The sequence below is a fragment of the Eretmochelys imbricata genome, chromosome 1 (assembly GCF_965152235.1).
Source record: "Eretmochelys imbricata isolate rEreImb1 chromosome 1, rEreImb1.hap1, whole genome shotgun sequence".
Taxonomy (NCBI): Eukaryota; Metazoa; Chordata; order Testudines; family Cheloniidae; genus Eretmochelys; species Eretmochelys imbricata.
This window is the reverse complement of record NC_135572.1, coordinates 151358555-151382064: the sequence shown is the minus strand read 5'-3', so window position 1 is coordinate 151382064 and position 23510 is coordinate 151358555. Positions and strand designations below refer to the sequence as shown.

At 43.4% G+C, this 23510-nt stretch overlaps 1 protein-coding gene across 1 annotated transcript in view; it reads left to right on the top strand.

Annotated features, from left to right (window-relative positions):
* Positions 1-11000: 11000 nt before the first annotated feature.
* Positions 11001-23510, top strand: part of TMEM47 (transmembrane protein 47) — a 34234-nt gene continuing 21724 nt past the window's right edge. The window contains exon 1 of the mRNA XM_077807213.1: positions 11001-11226. Within this exon, the coding sequence (XP_077663339.1) occupies positions 11001-11226 (226 nt within the window). The remainder of the gene's footprint in view (positions 11227-23510) is intronic.

Here is a 23510-nt window from a genome sequence, read left to right as displayed (position 1 = left end):
GGACCCTCCCTCAGGGCCACCAGCAGGGAATGGACCCTGACCCCTTGTGGAGCCACAAACACCAGAGGAGCAGGCAGCCAGTGAGTTCCCACCTTTCCGGGGCAGTGAGGCTCCAGCTTTGGGCTTCAGCTCTGGGGTGGCGGGGGGACAGGCTTCAGTCAAGGAAGGGGCTTTGGGCTCCAGGTGCTGACCCTTGGCTCACCACCACCCCCACATCACCACTGGCCCCTGCTGTCCCCTACCCACTTCCCCATCCAGGGCTTACTTTGTCCCCTGGTTTGCCAGGGTTAAGTAAATCTGCTGTGAAAATTTATATTTGTATATTCGTTAATATCACTTTTCACAGCCTCTGTCATAAAAATAAAGGGAAGGGTAAACCCCTTTGAAATCCCTCCTGGCCAGGGGAAAGCTCCTCTCACCTGTAAAGGGTTAAGAAGCTAAAGGTAACCTCGCTGGCACCTGACCAAAATGACCAATGAGGAGACAAGATACTTTCAAAAGCTGGGAGGAGGGAGAGAAACAAAGGGTCTGTGTGTCTGTCTTATGCTGGTCTTGGCCGGGGATAGACCAGGAATGGAGTCTTAGAACTTTTAGTAAGTAATCTAGCTAGGTATGTGTTAGATTATGATTTCTTTAAATGGCTGAGAAAAGAATTGTGCTGAATAGAATAACTATTTCTGTCTGTGTATCTTTTTTGTAACTTAAGGTTTTGCCTAGAGGGGTTCTCTATGTTTTTGAATCTAATTACCCTGTAAGATATCTACCATCCTGATTTTACAGGGGGGATTTCTTCATTTCTATTTACTTCTATTTTTTATTAAAAGTCTTCTTGTAAAAAACTGAATGCTTTTTCATTGTTCTCAGATCCAAGGGTTTGGGTCTGTGGTCACCTATGCAAATTGGTGAGGCTTTTTATCCAACATTTCCTAGGAAAGGGGGGGTGCAAGTGTTGGGAGGATTGTTCATTGTTCTTAAGATCCAAGGGTCTGGGTCTGTAGTCACCTAGGCAAATTGGTGAGGCTTTTTACCAAACCTTGTCCAGGAAGTGGGGTGCAGGGTTTTGGGAAGTATTTTGGGGGGAAAGACGCGTCCAAACAGCTCTTCCCCAGTAACCAGTATTAGTTTGGTGGTGGTAGCGGCCAGTCCAAGGACAACGGGTAGAATATTTTGTACCTTGGGGAAGTTTTGACCTAAGCTGGTAAAGATAAGCTTAGGAGGTTTTTCATGCAGGTCCCCACATCTGTACCCTAGAGTTCAGAGTGGGGGAGGAACCTTGACATGGTGGCATAGTGGTGGGATTAACCTGAAATCATTTTGAGATCCAGTTGAGATTTTTTGAACTAGAAATACAGATTTTAAAAAGGAATTTTTTTTTCCTTTGGAAAGGAAGTCCAGAAAGCAGCTTGTTTTTTCTCTGCTTTGTGGCCAAGCAGAGACAAAAGGGGATTATCTTTGTGAATTGCAGGTTTTCTTTGCCTGGAGGCAGGGTACTTAACTCCTGCAGGGAAATTCACAGTCTTCCAACCCAGAGTTTTTTTTTTCTTTTCTTCCTAAAAGTAAATAGGGGGTGTGTGTTCTACCCATTTGCTTTTTCTTTGGGCTGGGTAAGCAGGTTTCCAAGTAGTTGGAGGTTTTTTGCTTTAATTTGGGCCCAGAGCAGAGACAAGGGAATTGTCTTTTTCTGTAGGCTGACAGTCACTATCAGAGAATAGGTATTCTATTCCCGCACAGCAAAATTTTACAGCCAAGTTTTGTTTGTTTATTTCTAAATCTCGGGTGTAAAGTTAGTTAAAAACAGAGAGGTTAGAATGACCAAATCCTCAGCTCGACTACAGCTGGAATTAGCCAAATTTCAGGCTGAGGAAAAACAAAGGGAACATGAAAGACAGATAGAACTCATGCGGCTGGAGAAGGAGGTACAGGAGGCTGCCCACAAGAGGGAAATGGAGGCAAGGAAGCATGTGGAGGAGGAGAAGGAAAAAGAGAGGAAGCATGTGGAGGAGGTGGAGAGGATAAAGGCCGGGCAGAATATACCAACAAACCCTAGCAATCCTTCTCCAGGTACCACTTCCCATCCCAGAAAGTTCCCCACCTACAAGGCAGGTGATGATACTGAGGCCTTCTTAGAAAACTTCGAAAGGGCCTGCCTTGGGTACAACATCTCTACTGACCAATACATGGTAGAGCTGAGGCCGCAGCTCAGTGGACCCTTAGCTGAGGTGGCAGCTGAAATGCCTAAAGAACACATGAACAAGTATGAACTGTTTAAATCCGAGGCGAGAGTCAGAATGGGGATAACACCCGAGCAGTCTCGTCGGAGGTTCAGAGCCCTAAGGTGGAAACCAGACATGTCATTTACCCGACATGCCTACCACATTGTGAAACATTGGGATGCCTGGATATCAGGAGCAAGTGTTGAATCTCCAGAAAATTTGCCCTTCCTAATGCAAATGGAACAATTCTTAGAGGGTGTTCCTGAGGAAATAGAAAGATACATCCTAGATGGGAAACCCAAAACTGTAATCGAGGCAGGAGAGATTGGAGCCAGATGGGTGGAGGTGGCAGAGAAGAAGAAAACTGGTCGCAGTTGGAGCAGAGACCAGAAGGGACCACCCCAGACCACACCCTATTACCGGGGGCCGCCCAAAGCCCCACCTACCTCCCAAAGAACCCTCCAGACCCCTTATCGTCCCACCACCCCGCTCTCCAGCAACCCACCACGCCCCAGTGACCCGTCAGCTGGATGATGTTTTAAATGTAACGAGCTGGGGCATGTAAAGGCCAACTGCCCTAAGAACCCCAACAGATTACAGTTCATTGCACCGGAATCACTCCAGAGGTCCACAGGCCCAGATACCTCCCAGATACCCTTGGAGCGGAGGGAAACTGTGAGTGTGGGCGGGAAGAAGGTCACCGCGTGGAGGGACACCGGAGCACAAGTGTCAGCTATCCATGCTTCCTTAGTGGACCCCAATTTAATCAACCCAGAGATCCAAGTGACGATTCAACCCTTCAAGTCCAACTCTTTCGATTTGCCTACAGCCAAGTTGCCTGTCCAGTCAGGAATGTGGACTTTTGCAGTCTATGATGATTATTCCATCCCCATGCTGTTGGGGGAAGACTTGGCCAATCATGTGAAGCAGGCCAAGAGGGTGGGAACGGTCACCCGCAGCCAGGCTAAACAAGCGTGAGGCCTAGCTCTGTTCCAGAAACTTCTATCAGGACCTGGTCAGAGGTGATGGACCTGGACCCCAGGCCAATGTCTGCAACAGCAGTAGTGGATCCAGTCCCAGAGACCCAGACAGAACCAGTCCCAGAACCGGAACCAGCCGAACAACCAACACCAGACCCAGTGTCAGCACTGAATCCAGTACTTGCAACCTCAACACCAGAGGGCCCCACCGACCCTGAACTGGCAGCAGCCGATAACCCAACACAAGAGGCTCAGCCGGAGCCTGAATCCCAACATAGTGCACCAGCGGAGAGCGGTTCACCGTCAACAGAAACAGCTCCATCCCCTATATCGCTTCCAGAGGGACCAAGCCTAGGTCCACAATCCAATGAGGGACTGATGTCTCCAGCATCAAGGGAACAGTTCCAGACCGAACAGGAAGCAGATGAAAGCCTCCAGAGAACTTGGACGGTGGCGCGGAGCAACCCACCGCCTCTCAGCTCTTCTAATCGATTCAGGTTTGTTGTAGAAAGAGGACTTTTATACAAGGAAACTCTTTCTGGGGGACACCAGGAAGACTGGCATCCTCAGAGACAGTTGGTAGTTCCAACTAAATACCGGGCCAAGCTCTTGAGCTTAGCCCACGATCACCCTAGTGGCCATGCTGGGGTGAACAGGACCAAAGACCGTTTGGGGGGGTCATTCCACTGGGAGGGAATGGGCAAGGATGTTTCTACCTATGTCCAGTCTTGTGAGGTGTGCCAAAGAGTGGGAAAACCCCAAGACCAGGTCAAAGCCCCTCTCCAGCCACTCCCCATCATTGAAGTTCCATTTCAGCGAGTAGCTGTGGATATTCTGGGTCCTTTTCCGAAAAAGACACCCAGAGGAAAGCAGTACATACTGACTTTCATGGATTTTGCCACCCGATGGCCGGAAGCAGTAACTCTAAGCAACACCAGGGCTAAAAGTGTGTGCCAGGCACTAGCAGACATTTTTGCCAGGGTAGGTTGGCCCTCCGACATCCTCACAGATGCAGGGACTAATTTCCTGGCAGGAACTATGAAAAACCTTTGGGAAGCTCATGGGGTAAATCACTTGGTTGCCACTCCTTACCACCATCAAACAAATGGCATGGTGGAGAAGTTTAATGGAACTTTGGGGGCCATGATACGTAAATTCGTAAATGAGCACTCCAATGATTGGGACCTAGTGTTGCAGCAGTTGCTCTTTGCCTACAGAGCTGTACCACATCCCAGTTTAGGGTTTTCCCCATTTGAACTTGTATATGGCCGTGAGGTTAAGGGGCCATTGCAGTTGGTGAAGCAGCAATGGGAGGGATTTACACCTTCTCCAGGAACTAACATTCTGGACTTTGTAACCAACCTACAAAACACCCTCCGAACCTCTTTAGCCCTTGCTAGAGAAAACTTACAGGATGCTCAAAAAGAGCAAAAAGCCTGGTATAATAAACATGCCAGAGAGCGTTCCTTCAAAGTAGGAGACCAGGTCATGGTCTTAAAGGCGCTCCAGGCCCATAAAATGGAAGCATCGTGGGAAGGGCCATTCATGGTCCAGGAGCGCCTGGGAGCTGTTAATTATCTCATAGCATTCTCCACCTCCAACCGAAAGCCTAAGGTGTACCATATTAATTCTCTAAAGCCCTTTTATTCCAGAGAATTAAAGGTTTGTCAATTTACAGCTCAGGGAGGAGACGACGCTGAGTGGCCTGAAGGTGTCTACTACGAAGGGAAATGTGGTGGTGGTGTGGAAGAGGTGAACCTCTCCATGACCCTTGGGCGTATGCAGCGACAGCAGATCCAGGAGCTGTGCACTAGCTACGCGCCAACGTTCTCAGCCACCCCAGGCCTGACTGAACGGGCATACCACTCCATTGACACAGGTAATGCTCACCCAATTAGGGTCCACCCTTACCGGGTGTCTCCTCAAGCTAAAACTGCTATTGAACGGGAGATCCAGGATATGTTACAGATGGGTGTAATCCGCCCCTCTGAAAGTGCATGGGCATCTCCAGTGATTCTAGTTCCCAAACCAGATGGGGAAATACGTTTTTGCGTGGACTACCGTAAGCTAAATGCTGTAACTCGCCCAGACAACTATCCAGTGCCACGCACAGATGAACTATTAGAGAAACTGGGACGGGCCCAGTTCATCTCTGCCTTGGACTTAACCAAGGGGTACTGGCAGGTACCGCTAGATGAATCTGCCAAGGAAAGGTCAGCCTTCACCACACATCTCGGGCTGTATGAATTTAATGTACTCCCTTTCGGGCTGCGAAATGCACCCGCTACTTTCCAAAGACTTGTAGATGGTCTCCTAGCGGGATTAGGAGAATATGCAGTCGCCTACCTTGACGATGTGGCCATATTTTCGGATTCCTGGGCAGACCACGTGGAACATCTACAAAAAGTCCTTGAGCGCATAAGGGAGGCAGGACTAACTGTTAAGGCTAAGAAGTGTCAAATAGGCCTAAACAGAGTGACTTACCTTGGACACCAGGTGGGTCAAGGAACTATCAGCCCCCTACAGGCCAAAGTGGATGCTATCCAAAAGTGGCCTGTCCCAAAGTCAAAGAAACAGGTTCAATCCTTCTTAGGCTTGGTCGGTTATTACAGACGATTTGTACCGCACTACAGCCAAATCGCTGCCCCACTGACAGACCTAACCAAAAAGAAACAGCCAAATGCTGTTCAGTGGACCGGAAAGTGTCAGAAGGCCTTTAACAAGTTTAAAGCGACACTCATGTCTGACTCTGTACTAAGGGCCCCAGACTTTGACAAACCGTTCCTAGTAACCACAGATACATCCGAGCGTGGTGTGGGAGCAGTTTTAATGCAGAAAGGACCTGATCAAGAATTCCACCCTGTAGTGTTTCTCAGCAAAAAACTGTCTGAGAGGGAAAGCAACTGGTCAGTCACTGAAAAAGAATGTTATGCCATTGTCTACGCTCTGGAAAAGCTACGCCCATATGTTTGGGGACGGTGTTTCCACCTGCAAACCGACCATGCTGCACTAAAGTGGCTTCACACCGTCAAAGAAACTAACAAAAAACTTCTTCGGTGGAGTTTAGCTCTCCAAGATTTTGATTTCGACATCCAACACATCTCAGGAGCTTCTAACAAAGTGGCTGATGCACTCTCCCATGAAAGTTTCCCAGAATCAACTGGTTAAAATCGTCCTTGAGATGTGGAAAATATTGTTAGTCTTTATGTACTTGGTAGTATATTTAGAGATGCATGTGTCTTATTAACTCTGTTTTTCCTAGAGCTCCAGGAAGAAATCCCAGCCAGTGTTTCACCCTAGCTGAGATTTGGGGGGTGTGTTATAAAAATAAAGGGAAGGGTAAACCCCTTTGAAATCCCTCCTGGCCAGGGGAAAGCTCCTCTCACCTGTAAAGGGTTAAGAAGCTAAAGGTAACCTCGCTGGCACCTGACCAAAATGACCAATGAGGAGACAAGATACTTTCAAAAGCTGGGAGGAGGGAGAGAAACAAAGGGTCTGTGTCTGTCTGTATGCTGGGTCTTGGCCGGGGATAGACCAGGAATGGAGTCTTAGAACTTTTAGTAAGTAATCTAGCTAGGTATGTGTTAGATTATGATTTCTTTAAATGGCTGAGAAAAGAATTGTGCTGAATAGAATAACTATTTCTGTCTGTGTATCTTTTTTGTAACTTAAGGTTTTGCCTAGAGGGGTTCTCTATGTTTTTGAATCTAATTACCCTGTAAGATATCTACCATCCTGATTTTACAGGGGGGATTTCTTTATTTCTATTTACTTCTATTTTTTATTAAAAGTCTTCTTGTAAAAAACTGAATGCTTTTTCATTGTTCTCAGATCCAAGGGTTTGGGTCTGTGGTCACCTATGCAAATTGGTGAGGCTTTTTATCCAACATTTCCCAGGAAAGGGGGGGTGCAAGTGTTGGGAGGATTGTTCATTGTTCTTAAGATCCAAGGGTCTGGGTCTGTAGTCACCTAGGCAAATTGGTGAGGCTTTTTACCAAACCTTGTCCAGGAAGTGGGGTGCAGGGTTTTGGGAAGTATTTTGGGGGGAAAGACGCGTCCAAACAGCTCTTCCCCAGTAACCAGTATTAGTTTGGTGGTGGTAGCGGCCAGTCCAAGGACAACAGGTAGAATATTTTGTACCTTGGGGAAGTTTTGACCTAAGCTGGTAAAGATAAGCTTAGGAGGTTTTTCATGCAGGTCCCCACATCTGTACCCTAGAGTTCAGAGTGGGGGAGGAACCTTGACAGCCTCCCAGCAAGCTAGTAAGTCTGCTGTGAAAAGTGATATTAACAAATATTACTTTTCACAGCAGCAGACTTACTAACTAGCAAGTCTTTTTAAAAAAGGCAACCAAAGAAGCAAAAGAAACAACAAAAAAACCAAGAATGTGCAAAGTACCTTGTTTGTGTTTCTGTTCTGTTTAGATCCAGTAAAGAATAGAGGCAACTGTACATTATTTTTATTATTGAGTTTGCAAAAAGAAAATCTACATAAATAAATTACGATGATTTGGACATGTATATTTGTTTTTCTTAAGTTAATTAAGTATTTTAGGAAAGAGTGTCACTCTGAGCCCACCAAAAAATTTGTTCTGAAAACCCCGGAGCTAGGCAACACTAAAGACAGCATGACCATCTCCAACTATAATACATACAATTTCCCTGTGCTGCTAACATTTTGCTGACATTTACCCCACTCTCATGAAATTGTGGAGGAAACACTGAGCCGTGATTCTTCATATCATCCCGGTTTGGAACAGTGTGTCTAGCTTGGCCCAAGTACACTCTTCATCCATTTTTAATCCTGTTCTCATTTTCTAATTATATTTCCCATATTCTTTTAATTAATAATTATTATAAGATGAATGTAATGCTGTGGTTCAAGTAAGCTGATTGGCTATTGTATAAATGACTTCTACCTACTAATTGAAACTGCCCCAGTCATTAAAAAAATCCATACACCTATTTCACACTCCCTTCCAACTTCATCCTAAAATAGCAAAATGATTCAAAACAGGGTATTTCCTTGGGATTAATGACTGGCCGAGATTAATGGGCTTCAGCTGTACTCCACAAGGACACAAATTTCTCCTACATAGAAATAAAAATCTTAACAACCTGTTTAAAAAAAAACCTTTTAATTCTACTGTTATGATTTGGTTTTCACCTTGAGCATTTTGAAATGGATAATGGTATGCTGAGGCACAGGGGAAATTGTAGAGTCCATGAATCTCCTTGAAAATTAGAAATGGTTGCAAAATATGACAATTATATGTACTGCAATGCACATACATGTTACCAGTCAAGAACCGGACTCCATTGTGCTAAGCACTGTTCAGACCTATAATGAACAGACTGTTTCTGCCCCCTAAAAATTTAGAATCTAAGTAATATGATCCCCGCCCCTCCATCTCTCTCTCTGGGCTTGACTATAGGAACACCTAGTTCACAGCACACTGGGAAGGAAATCTAACTCGCACTAGTCTGCCATGCACTAAGTATCTGTGTGGACCCTGCACGTTAAAAGTTTGGTAGTGTGCTTTGATCTGAAGGGCTTTTGAAACATCTCAAGAGGATATAAATGGAGGAAAACAGGAATTTGGGAGGGGAGGGGTTAGGTTGTCATCTAGATTCTGATCTCTTACCTATTATGTCACTGGCAAAATTCCTATGGAGTTCAAAAGAAGCAGGAGGAGGCCTTTTAGAGAAAAAATGGAGCTTTAAAGAAAGATGGATAACTTGCATGCAAAATAATTAGTATGGCCTAGGGAACAGTTCCTTGTATTTAGAGAGTCTGATTATTGCTTCCTTGAGGTGCTTTCTCCTACCTACCCATTTTTCATAGTCCTACCTCAAATGTACATATAATGATATACAATCAATACATTTTTAAAAATCTAGAACTTTAATCAGTTTATTAAAAAAATAATCCTTGCTTGACACCAGAAATGTTCCCAGGCTGTTTCCATCTTTCTCCTGTAAGTTGATGTGGAAAGTGAAGTGAATAGGACCAGTATCAGTGTTTAATAATGACTCAAAAACATATGCCCTTGACATTCACAGCACTATAATGCTAATTACACACACACACAAATGGAAACAAAACTGCCCCACAGCACCAATAATTTAAGACTGAATTTGGGGTAAGAGATTCAGTTAAAGAGAGGGAAATGGAAAACACTAGCCTACATTTGCAAGAAAAGATTTAATGTTTCAGTTTTTGAAAGCCACAAACACACCCTTTGGGGTTTAGAAGAGGCAGAGGGTTTCATCCTTAAAAGAATGAATTATAGTCGACATCCTTCGCTGCTAATCCTGAACCAGAAGTGTTCTTTCATTTCTTTGTTAATATACTTTGCAAAATAATTGTGTTTGAAGTAGGCCTACCAGTTGGGGGCTGTTAGCCTTGCTTCCAAACATAGCTTCAAAGACATTCCTCCTCACTCTTGTTTTCGTGCATGTCCGCTGGGTTCATTTCCCTCCCTGCCCGAAAGTGATTCAGACTAGTGTCCAGGGGAAAAAAAAAAAAAAAAAAAAGGGGGGGGGGGAATCGTCAAATCTGAACCAGACTGTGACAACCCCTCCTCCCCCCCCCTAGCATTCTTTAAAAAAACCACGATAGACGGTATCTTTTCAAGTGTGGTTTTGGTGGATTAGTTCTCACGAAATGAAATTTAGGGTTAAAAAAAATCTAACTACTAGATTAGCAACTGCACAATCTACTTTTACGCATCACAGATGCTTGAGATCATAGGTGTAAATCGAGGTCACCTCCCACTCAAGTTACGAGCGGAGAGTTCCGGGTATGGGGTGTCTGGGTGGGGTGCAAGGGGAGATCTCGTCTGCACGGAGCTGTACTTTCTTATTTGCACGGTCTCTCAGCGGGGCTGGCAACTTTCCCCAGAGAAACCTTGTGAATTTAATGGTCTCGAAAGGGTTTTGTTTTGTGTCTGAACAGCTTGTTAAACAAATGAATCCGACCAAATTAAAAAGAGAGAAAGAAAACCCCTAGGTGGCGTAAATTGGAAGACGGGATTGATTTGGAAACGGTGCGAATGGATTTCCAAACTGCTCAGGTTCAAATCGCCCCCGGGAGCAGATCTCTAGGGGCTGCCAGGCACAGCCGAGAAGAAAGGGAGCAGGGGACGCAGAGTGGGAGCGAGGGGTGAGCAGGGAGGCTGCCCAGGGTGGGGAAGGGGAGAAGAGCTAAAAGTTCCCAAAAACTTTATCGGGGGGAGAGGATCGTAGCGAACCAGGCGCAGGAGCCCACGGAGGCGGGGGGGGGGGAGTTAATCTGCGTTAACATCCCTGCACGGCCGCCCCTTTCCCCACCACCACCACCACCTCGCAGGAGCCAGGCAAACAGGCTGGGGCGACTCTCCCCACAATTGGCTGGGGAGATCAGCGTGTGCCGGAGAGCAGGGCAGGGCCAAGCGGCTCGCCGCCTTTCCTTCCCCCGCTCCCTGGAGGAAGCCCTGGGCGTGACGTGCGTGGCTCGGAGGGGGGCTCCGGTGCAAGCTCCCCCGCCGCCCCCCCGCCTTCCCGAGACGAGGGGAGGGGAGGGGAGGGGAGGAGTGAGCTGGGCAGAGCCGGGGAGCGGGGCTGGGCGCGCTCAGAGAGCCGGGGGACTGGCGGGAGCTGCTGCTGCCGCGGCCGCTGCTGCGCGTGGTGACCGGGGAGGGCTCGGGGCAGGGGTCCAGCCTCCCGCCCGGCCCCGCTCCCCGCCGCGGGCTGCAGTTCACCAGCGCGGCTCCCCCTCTTGCCGGGCCGGTGTAGCGGGCGGCGGCGGCGGCTCTGCCCCGGCCCCCATGGCTTCAGCCGGCAGCGGCATGGAGGAGGTGCGCGTGTCGGTGCTGACCCCGCTCAAGCTGGTGGGGCTGATGTGCATCTTCCTGTCGCTGTGCCTGGATCTGGGAGCCGTGCTGAGCCCGGCCTGGGTCACGGCCGACCACCAGTATTACCTGTCCCTGTGGGAGTCCTGCCGCAAGCCCGGCAACTTGGACAGCTGGCTCTGCGAGTCCACCCTGCACAGCGGTGAGCTACAGCGTCCCTGCCTTCCCGCTCCCCGGCAGCTCCCCGTCACGATCCCCCCTTCAGCCGCCCGTGCCCCCCCGTACCCAGCCAGCACCTCTACCCCAAGTCACTCCGACCTCGCCATCCCACCCTCCATCGACCCGTATCCAGCACCCCACCCTGCAGCCGTCCAGAATATCCACCCATACCTCCTAGCCATTCCACTCCGCCACTCCGACCTAGCACCACATTGCAACCCCAGTCCTTCCACCCTGCACTCTATCCTCCTCTGCCTGCCTATCTGCCACCATTGTCTCCGAATCCCAGTCCCCCTCCACAGCCAGGCTGCATCCCAGTCTCCCTCTCTGCTGCCTGGCCTCCTCCGTGCTGCCTCCCAGTCCCAGCCCTCTCCTCCCTCTAGAGATGCGTCCCAGTCTCCCTTGTCTTCTCCTTTAGCGCTGCCTCCCAGGTTCCACTCGGCCATACTGCATCCCCTCCTGCACCTCTCCTCCTCCCCATCCATCTCGCTAGTTCCAAATGGATAGAAAGTGATATCTGTGAATAATGCATATGTGCAGAGAGCTCCATGTACCACTCATGCCCTTTCTCTATTTTGTGGTCAGGGAGGCAGGAGCGGATTAAGAATGGGTAGTTTCTGTAAATCAGCTAGGTGGCTGCATTTGTCTTTGTTATGCCAAAAGGTCCTGAGTTTTGGTTAGTTCTGGTTTTTGACCGGTGGTGGTTGTTCACCAAAGAAGGAGCAATTCTTGGAGAACAAGGGTTATATCACTTCTCCCCTCCAAAGTGACCAGCAGGATCTGCCTGTAAAGTTGGGGCTTCCAGCCCAGTGATCTGCAGATCAGCCTAGGGTGACCAGATAGCAAGTGTGTAAAACCGGGCTGGGGGTGGGGGGTAATAGGCATCTATATAAGAAAAAAGCCCCAAATATTGGGACTGTCCCAATAAAATCAGGACATCTGATCACCCTAGATCAGCCTACAAGAAATAGTTTTGCTTTTTTTTTTTTTTTTTTTTTTTTACTTTGTCCTGAGCAGACACCATCTGGATTCTGTCATCCCTTTGCTCCTCTCTTCCCCCCTGGTTATGTGCTTCCCTTCTTAGAAAGTGTATGTCTTTTCCAGGAAAAAGAATGAGGAGTACTTGTGGCACCTTAGAGACTAACAAATTTATTTGAGCATAACCTTTCATGGGCTAAAACCCACTTCATCGGATGCATGCAGTGGAAAATACAGTAGGAAGATATATAGCTATAAACAGATAGATAGATAGATATACACACACACAGAACATGAAAAAATGGGTGTTGCCATACACACTGTAAGGAGAGTGATCAATTAAGGTGATCACTCTCTTATTGTGTGTATGGCAACACCCATTTTTTCATTTCCCGGTGTGTATATCTATCTATCTATCTGTTTATAGCTATATATCTTCCTACTGTATTTTCCACTGCATGCATCCGATGAAGTGGGTTTTAGCGCATGAAAGCTTATGCCCAAATACATTTGTTGTTCTCTAAGGTGCCACAAATACTCCTCGTTCTTTTTGCTGATACAGACTAACATGGCTACCACTCTGAAACCTTTTCCAGGAAAGCTACCTACCTGCAGGGCCGCAGACAGGAGAGGGGTAAAAGGGGCAGCAACGTTAATGCGCTGTCACTGCCCCTTTTGCCCCCCAAGGGCCACCAACGTGGGGGGGGGCAAAGTGGAGAGCTGCCCTGGGGCTGGGTTTTAAAAGGGCCTGGGGCTCCGCCCTTTAAATCACCGCCAGAGCTGGACTGGCGGGGACCGGGCAGTGTAGAAGGGCTGTCTGGGGGAGGCTGACCCCCAGCCCCACCCCTTCCGCCCGGAGCCAGGCCCCCATACCTGCAAGTCTTTTATTTTACTTTCACCCCTGCCTTTTGTCTCCTTTCATACTCCTTTCGCCCTATTATCACTTCTCTCATTTTGGTTTCTTGGTGTTTCTTCAACTTTTTGTTCATGGATGGGGGGGGGAAGGGGACACCTTTCCTACTTAAAAACTGCTTGGGATACTCAGAAACAGTCTGTGAATGAAACAAACAAGCTGCCTCTTAGATTTCACTCATTTAAAAAAATCTGCTCTCTTACGGGTTTTTCTAGGCTTCATTGCAAAAACTTCTGGAGTCCCAATGGAAACATTTACAAGTTAAATCAAAACCTGCACAGAAAAAACTGCAAAAGCATCCATTTGGGTCAGTCTTTGCCCTCAGATTTTTGGTAACCATGCAGGGAAGAAATCATTATCTGTTTGCCTGGTTTTGCACTGTATGTTTTTAATGCATGGATTTCTTCTTTTCCTGGTTTCTCTGAAATCTTTTTGTAGTTCTCAGAACCAATCTAAGCTCTGCTTGAAAACAATATTACCGAATTCCCCTCGTTGGTTGTCTTAAATTATTTTATTCATTGTCAGTGTCTGGGGTAACATTTGGTGGGGTTTAGTGTTATTTGTTTTAGACTGTGTAATGCAAAAATTACTCTAAAAAATGTCATCTTGGTTCAGTTACCAGGGAATTTAAACAAACTTTGGAGGACAGCTTTCTTTTCTTTCTTCAGTATAAATGTAAATTTATGTAGGAATGTCAGCTTCGAAGTGTCTCCTTAGCAACGTGAATCCTTTGCCCCTTCTCTGTCTCTTGAAATAATATCCCCTTGATTGCATAAAGACTTTTCAGATGGCTTTATCTCCCCCCTTTTCTTTCACTGTGTGTTTGCCCCTTCCGCACAAAAGAATGTGGAGAATTAAAAGAAGCTGGACAGTGCAAAGCAGCATTTGAGGGTTGTTAATCTGTCTCTAATTGCTTTGTCAGTCATCTACCTTTTCTATTTTTATGGAAGACAGAGGGAGGCAGGTGGGTGGAGAAAGGGGGATGGGTTAGGATGTCAAATGCAGTCTTGCTGGACAGTGCATGTTAAAAATTAGGACAGATCTGCTGCCCTCGCCTGACCCTTTCTCCACCCCTTGCAAAAATTCTTGACTGTTCGATTCTATTCCAGTTCTTTGAAACAGCTTTGCTCATTTTCCTTTAAGGAGAGCCAGGTTTCACAAGCTACTGGGGAAGAAGTGAATGATTGTTTTATTTGAGGTGACTAGAACAAGACCTTTACTTTCCTCATGTTTGGCACATGATCCTATTCTCAAAGGGAACCTGAAATATGAGAAACTGAGCTGTTCTTTCTGCCCCGCTTCTCTTTAGAGCCAGATACAACTCATTAAAGTCAATGGAAAGGCTCCTGCTGAATTCAGTGAGAGTTAGATCAGACCCATATTCCATGACATCATGTGTTCTTGCTTAATATTTGAAATGCAATTTCTTACTACACGAAGAATATTAAGCAGTAGAGTTTGGAAACTTTTGTCATAACTAGACTTAGGGTTCCCAACTGCTATCAAAAGAGCAACTTTGTTGTGTTTATAGCAAGGAATTTACTGAGAGTGATTGCATGGGCTGTAGCTGAAAATAATCCCTTTTGCCTGTTTTCATCCATGCCAGTGCTTCCATCACTTGGCATACAGTATACATCTGTTCTTGAGGATTTTTTTAAAAATAATTTTAACCAAGCACCCCATGTCTTTCTTAGCATTGTTATACTTAGAGCTTTGTGAATACTTCCTAGTATTGCCAGCCCTATGTGCTCAAAAATCATGAGTCAGGCCAACAAAATCACGAGATTGGCTTAAAAAGTATGAGATTTTTACAAAGTGTAAATACATTTTAGGGTTCTTTGTATTTGCCTCCTGGCTTTGGAGTCTTTAGGGTTCACTTGGATGATGTTTTCAATTTTTTCTCAGCAACCCTGAGGGCTAGAACCTTAATTTAGTTTTCAAATGAAAGTTGATATTCTTACCTAATCACACATCTCCAGAAGCTGGGGCTTTAAGGAAAAGTCACAAAGTATCACAAGACTTGCAATACAATTGCAAGAGTTGGTTATGCCAATTTAGTATTTTAGGAGTTGTGCTGGAATACAAATTTTGTCTGGGGCAAAAACTTAACATGCAGAGTTTTGCCTATGTGCAAATATGCCTGTAATTTTTTTTTAAAATTCATCCTTCTGATTTTTAAATATGTGGGACTAACACCAAGGATTTACAGGATTTGGATGCTTTCTTTGGCTTTATTTTTAAACAGACTCTTGCAGATTATTATTCTGATGTGGGTTAGGCTCTTCTTAAATTGTAATGTGTTTAAGGCAAAAGAAGTCCATGTTTAAATAGGGGTTATTGACCATGCACACTTAATTTTTCATGACTTTTCTATATAATTAAATGCATCTTATATAAAAATGGTATGGTATGTCTAAATAGCTTGTTCTGCAGAACCATGAGATACTTGGGTTTTTTGGTTTTTTTTTTAACAATAGACCTTAGCCAATATAGTCTGTCAAATCAAAAATACATAAATATGAACTGATAAATAGATCAGTTCTGAAGGAACCATTTATAGCAGGTAAACATTGTGTATTTTGGTTTAAATATAGACACATGTATTTCATAGACCAAAATGGCTCATTGGGGAGCATTATGGCTTATTGCATCAATAATGCACATAAAACTCTTTATGAATATAGTTAACAAGTGTAAAGCCTTTCTGGTTTATAGGGCACATATATATTCTTTTTAGTAAACCACCTAAATACACATATTTGCCACATTTAATTTCCTTTAAGAAAATTATACTCTTTACAACTTTCCATGAAGGTTTAAAAGACAAAACAACCCCAAGGGAATAAATACAACAAGGTCTTTATAGATCTTTAAATTTAGTATTCAGAAGTCATTGAAGATAAGATCAACTTGGAACATAGTGTATATTAAAAATTATTTAACTGTAGATGTATGCTTAAAATCCTATTCTAATGTAGTAAGCTGTTCTTAAAAAAATAAAGTAGAACTGACCTTGTTTGGTGTCAGATCACTTGCATGAGTTTAACCTAAATTATACACTAGGTGAAAATTTCTGAACTAACATGGTCAATAGTCTTGGATGACACATGCATGCTTATTTTGAACCTGATCAATTGTTTCAAAGCAAAGTTGCTAGCTCAAAAGTGACTTTGTCCTTGGAAGCTATGGATCTTTGCGTTAAGTGAGTAGGTATTGACACATATTTGCAGCAAGATGGGTAGTCACTTCAGTATCCTCTTCTGGCTTGCTATAAAGTAGCATAAGCAGAACAAATGTAATTTTATTAAGTCTAAAAAAAAAGGTAGTTAAACAGGAATGGAAAATTAATACTCAGTCCCATTGCTAACATGAAAACTTTTGTACATCCAAAAAAAGTTATATGCCAAAGTAAATAAAACACAATTTCTCTTTTCTGCCTTGAGAGAAAATTGATTTTTAGTGATTTTTCTTTAGATTTCCATAATTCCAGAACATACACATTTTCCCCACCCCTCAAAGGAATAATACTGACCTATAAGGATACAAATATTTTTAGCATTCTTTTCTGTCAGTGGCAGAGAAACATTAATCCTCATATAGTAATTCAATAGATCAGGTTGGAGCTAAGGGGCCTGTTGGGTTATTTAATCCATCCTTCAACAAGATCACCTCTTTTAAATTGGCAGTTTACGTGGACTCAGCACAAAAGTAAAATACTTACTTCAAACCTGCCACCAATGAAGTTCTGTTAATAATAATAATAATTAATAATTAGTATTTATATAGTGCTTGAAACATATTTGAAGTGCCTTAGAATCACTAACTAATTAATCATCCCAACAGCCCCATGATGTAAATATGTTCCCTGTTTTATGGGTAGGAAAACTGACAAAGTGACTTGTCCAAGACCGAGATCTGGCTAACAGAACCAGGATTAGAGCTCAGGACCTTTTCACAGCAGATCCGATGCTCATTCTTCTAGGCTACACATGTTCCCACTACAGCATACCATGAAACACACTGTTTCAGGCCTTTTGGTGTGACATAAGCAAACGTTCTCCGGTCACCTAAGTGAGAAGCATATACATGGAACCCAGCAATACTCTCACTAAGCAAACACACATGGGGTGTGTGTGCATGTGTTCAAATAAAGAAAGACACCCAACAGTGTTTTTTAAAGCAAGAAAAATATTTTCAATAAAGTTTCTCCTAACCTACTTCAAATTACTGCCACTGCTTTTGTGCATTATCACTTTTACAATCATAATGCTTATTCTTCTATTAAAGTGTGCTTATTTGAAAGAAAAAAAAAATCTGGTTCCAGATGCTCTTATGCTCTTAAAGCTAGTGATAATAGAAGTGGTTAAATATTTGATGAGACTTATATTTAGAACCAAGTGGACTGTAACGTTGGCCAAAGATGATCACATAGGATCCAATCTAACAAGTAGGAGCGAGTAGGGTCTGTCAGGTTGTATTGCTACATTCATTTTTTGCTTGCTCCAGATTAGTAATATAAAGACCATCATTTTGATGGAAAATGCTCTTTGCGTGATTTTGAAGTGCTAATAGTTTTTCCACGGGGTACATTGGAATGAGTTTTACAAATGTTAGGAAAAAAATTGCCCGTTCGCTTTAAGCACTCTGGTAATTCTGGTAAATAATGATAATTCTGGCAAATAATGACATTCATACTGCAATGTGAAGTGTATTTCTCTCATCTTCCCCGCCCCCATTTCTAGTTGTTGAAATATTACAAGCCAAATGCAGTGGTGTGTATATAGGAGCTCAGAAAAGGAGAGATTAGATTCTTTTTACCTTGAAAAGTAGTCTTCAGTCTTTGTCTCCCTCCTTTTCTCTGCACTAGCCACATGTAATTCTACGGTTTCTAGCTTTCTGTAGTTATTGGAATGAATGCCCAGCAATTATTTTTAACACCGTAAACATTCTATAAGAATCTCAGCACAAGGTCATGTATCTGGTGCAGAAAATTCCCAGGCATACATTACACGGTGAATAAATTATAGATTACATGATTTCCTGTAATACTGTGCTTGTCTTGTAGTCTGAAGATTGGTTGGCTAAAGTAAAGTCTGATGTATAGCACCTTTTAAAAAAAGTGTTAAGCATTTCACATCAAGTATATCTTCTTTCATCTGATGAAAACACTTTCTTCCTCATCACTTAAAGAATAGTCCCACAAGGTCTTAGAAGCTTGTGTTCAGTGGGGTTGGAAAAGCGAGAGCAGCTGGCTTGAAAAGGAAACTTTGTATCCAATTGTTTTGGGGGATTTTTTTATTAAATAAAAATTAAGTTTTACTTTGCTTGGAAGCAATACATCAATGGCCAAATGATCAAGTGCATGATACATCTCAAGTTGTTCATACATCTGTAAACTTATGCATCCTGGTGCCCCCCCTCCCTTTTTTTTTTTAACATGCAAACCTGTATTATTTACAGACTACTAGATGCTAATATCTTTGGGATAGATTTGATCTTTCTTCTATGAAGACTAAGGGTAAATGATTAGAGCTAGCTGGATACATACAGCACAGCACCTTATCATAGAATATCAGGGTTGGAAGGGACCTCAGGAGGTCATCTAGTCCAACCCCCTGCTCAAAGCAGGCACAATCCCCAATTTTTGCCCCACATCCCTAAATGGCCCCCTTAAGGATTGAACTCACAACCCTGGGTTTAGCAGGCCAATGCTCAAACCACTGAGCTATCCTTCTGCCCTAACAAGCAGCAATCACACCCATTGACTGCAGTGTAGACATATCCTAAGTCTAATTGAAAATCAGTGGGACTTAGGCTCCTAAGTCATCTAGGTGCTCTTGAAAATTGTACTGCAAATTCTGTTTGTGTTATGTGAAACTCCTCTTGTCTTAGGCCCTGGTCCTGCAAGCTGCTTTGTGCAAATGGATCTTTGCACAGACCCCCACTGATTACAGTGCCATTTCGGATAAACACAGGGTGCTGCCTATGTGGGGCAGTGTTGTATTAATTTAGATGGAATAAATGGGCAAAAAGTGTTAATGTAACCCAGTCACTGTCAAACATTAAATATGGTCCAGGGTTTGGCATGCAGAGACCTTGGCATTGTGGCAAACAAACCATTAAAATTCTTTTAAAAGTTTTACTAAAGATACAGGAATGAATAAGGAAAACCCATTAAAGCATTTGGAATGTAAAATAAGACCTTTATTTTAACATCATTCCTTATTCTCTTTCCCTTTAGCTGGAGAGAATCTTGCAAGGAAAAACCCCCTAGTTTGACAGTCTTTCTGATGGTGTTAAAGATTGGGTGGCCTAGTGCCTGGTTTTCGACTGGAAAGTCTTGTTGAAAGTGGGACCTGATAGTGTCCGGTCAGATCTATTGACCGGACGCCCAAGTCAGCTTACTGCAGGTGTGGGAGGCAGGGAGGCAAGTTCTTCCCAACCCGGGAGGAGGTGGGGGAGAGAGGGGAAGAGCAGTGAGCTACAGGGGGAAGGGAAAAGAGGAGTGAACGGGGGCAGGGCTGGAGTGGGGACTCGAGGGAAGAGACGGGTCAGGGGAGGTTCCACCACTCCTGCTGGAGTGTCCGGTTTTTAAATATTACAAAGTTGGCTATCCTAGTTCAAGATAGTAATAACTGTCCTCCTGCAGTGGATCTCAACCTACGGCCTGCAGGTCACTTGCCGCCCAGTCAGCACACAGCTGCAGCCTATGTGACATCCTCAGGGCGTGTAGTATCTATATTGTGTGGATGCGGCTCAGATAACACACAAAGAGCTGCGTTTGCAACCCACAATGGTAAATGGGTTGAGAACCACTGTGAGAGAAGAAGTTAGTTACGAAGGCATGAAGCTGCTGCTGCTCTTACAGTCGATCCCATTTCATCCCAGGTGGTGGTTGGGATTAAGCTGGAGCCGGCAGAGGTGGCAATGCCATTTGGGTCCCTCTTTCTGGTCCGATCTGGTTGGGAGATCTCTCAGAATTAGGATACAGAAGGTCTGGGATCACAGCAAATGGTGGGGATGACAGTGAAGATCACTCCAGTAGCCTCCCTCTGTTTTTCCATATTTTCCCACCAAAGTCTCTTCCATAGAATCATAGAATATCAGGGTTGGAAGGGACCTCAGGAGGTCATCTAGTCCAACCCCCTGCTCAAAAGCAGGACCCATACCCATTTAAATCATCCCAGCCAGGGCTTTATCAAGCCTGACCTTAAAAACTTCTAAGGAGATTCCACCACCTCCCTAGGCAACACATTCCAGTGTTTCACCACCCTCCTAGTGAAAAAGTTTTTCCTAATATCCAACCTAAACCTCCCCCACTGCAACTTGAGACCATTACTCCTTGCCCTGTCCTCTTCCACCACTGAGAATAGTCTAGAACCATCCTCTCTGGAACTACCTCTCAGGTAGTTGAAAGCAGCTATCAAATCACCCCAGCTATCAAATCTTTGTTTAAGGACCCACAGAAGGAGTGATGGATAGAATAGCCTATCTCCTCATTATTTTTTCCACCAATTAGACCTAGTCTCTGATATAACAATTTTGGTTCACTGATTTCTGGTTTCACACTTTTCTCATTTACTAAGATTTTAGTTCTTATTTTCTTGTTTACTATGATTTTAAAAGTCTTGAATTATATCAGTAGATCTTTTTGTTTGGATTAATTCACTTGTTTTCTCCCTTCCACAACTATTCCCATCAAAATTTATTATAGATTATTGTTGACATTTTATGAACTTTTATCTTTTACAGTTCAGCTCACAATTCGGCTAAATTTGTAGGCCCAACTATCACAACAGTCGTTTGTAGAATGGGGGCATTAACTGGCATTTTACGTGGGTAAAACAAGTAATATTTGGATCTTTGTGTATAAAATACTTAGTCCTGCCTTGAGTGCGGGGGACTGGACTAGATGATCTCTCGAGGTCTCTTTCAGTTCTATGATTCTATGAAAATGATAACTCTCCACCCCTTAGCTGTGAATCTTAAGTACAAAAATATATTCTGGGCCATTTTGTTGAATTAATTAATAAATATATTTTATTTTAATATGCCTTATTTGGAGTTTGATATTTAATAAAATAGTTATTGCCTCCAAGTTTTCTTGTTCTAAGATAGCAGCAGAACTTGGTGGTATTGGATATTTGGTTTGTAAAAATACTTCTGTCTTTTCCCATGAATGGCTGCTTTCAGTGCATTTGTAGACTTAGATAGCTGTACTGAGTGCCAAAATTCAGTTTCATGTCACAAACAGAGCAATGACTCAACAAAGTATTTGTATTCAACCCTAAGAAAACTGTTTATACAGCCACAATAGTGCAGGTTCACAGACAATGGCTTCATGTAGGCAGGATTGGCCTTAGGTAAAATATTCCCAAGTGCCTAAGAATCTGTTACAACATACAAAGATCAAAAGGGGCAGCACCAGTGATGCATGATGATGGGAACAATATAAGCAAGTAAATAGCACAGAAAAGTCACCTATAGTAGTATGGAGTGCTTGTGTAAGGGACTGCTATGGAGGTTTGCTGATGGAGTGACTTCACGGGGGTGTCTGTGAACCTCTGCAAGATGTGCAAAGGATCTGTATGACGAGAGCCATAAGGAGAGATGCTGCAGATCCATCTTTATTTTGATCTTGATGACCCCAGTATTCTGTGCTCATAGCTGGGGAGATGGACTGCATAGCAGACCCATGGCCTGGCCCTGGCTTGGTAGGGATGGAAAGGATGGAAGTGGATTTCACGTCGCTAACAGCCCTGCACTCTGCCTGCAGAGGGTCCAAATAACCTTTCCAAGAAATTCTTTGCATGTACTGTGTGCCACTCATGCAGAGCCCAGATACTTGGTGTCTATGTGGGTGGAGTAATTTCATCACAAGAGCTTTGTGGTGGTCATGATATTTCTTTTCCACCAATAACTCCACTGACTTCAATGGAGTTACTCCTAATTTATTTGGGTATGAGAAGAGAATCAGGCCTAGCATGTTAGTCTTTGCATATGGATAATCTTAAGAAAAGAGATGACAAGTTTGCTGGTCAGATAACTTTTTAGAAAGGATACTCTACTTTGTTTTGCTTTAATGATGATTTGTTTCTTTATGGTTAATTTGTTTTTGGAGGTTTGTAAATGTAGCAAAAGGAGAGGTATATAGCTATTTATAACTGCACAAATCACTTGACATTTTAAAGTAATTAGAAATGTCTCATCTTATTTGCTTTATTGGTTACTTGCTCTCACACTCAGTGGGCTATACTTAATTTCTTTTGCATCTGGTGTAGGAGTGTCAATAGTTTTTCTTCATTTCATTTAGCACATTTTTTCAGGTTCATCATTCTTTGATCTAAATTCTGTATTACAAACTCTGAGGATGTGTACTGTTACTTTAAATCTGTAGCAGGATGCTAAACAGGAGGAGGCTGGGATGTGTCCTAGGTATAAGTTCTACTGAGAAGCTGAGAGAATAGTGTTGAGAAAATACTATTTTCCTTATTCTAATAAAGTTTCTTCTTGTTCAGCATTGGAAGAAAGAAATTCTTCCAATGTTTCATTAACACTGTCACAATGACACAAATAATTTCTCTTATTTCATTCCTTACAAGCAGAGGGCTCAATGGAGAACTTTTGTACAAATCAAAGGACCCATCCTTGGCTTCATCCTATTTTCCAAAAGAGATTAACTAAGTTTATTTACAGTATATGAAAGAGCTACTGTATGTTAACATTCAGTATATTATGTATTTTCACAACCACATTCAATTCAGAGTTCTGTGGATAGAAAAAGATTTTCTTTTGCAGGAATTCCCCAAAACATTGAAGAACTGAAACACACAACATTTGCATGGCTCTTTCTCATATTTACAATGAATGACCTCTTTATTAAAAGGAAATACATTTTTTTATTCTCGGCAATTTGAGACATTTTATCCTTCTTTTATGACTTCTGCTGATATTATCCTAAAACTGAAGTATTATTTTGGCAAAGAAATTGAGCAGATAAAGCTATTTTTAATTAAGAATGAAGAACTTAAACTGACTGCTTAGGTTCACTTCACTTTACTGGGTAGCAGGGTAGAGAGTGATACTTTTCAAGGTCGAATTAACACCGTGCTTATAAATAGCTTAGAAACTGGCAGAATTTCTAAATAGATATGAAACTGAAGCTATGCTCAGCTAGGAAAAGGCAAAGACTTAAATATGAGTTGCACGTAAGTGACTAATGTAAAAGGGGCCAGGACTACTTATTTTTATTTTATTTAATTGAGAAGAGCATTTATATGTTAAAGGCTCATTTTCTGTTTTGTATGGCACATTCTGGATAATGAAAATATGTATGAAATTGTTCCGGTTAAAAATCATATATACTTTGCAAATTT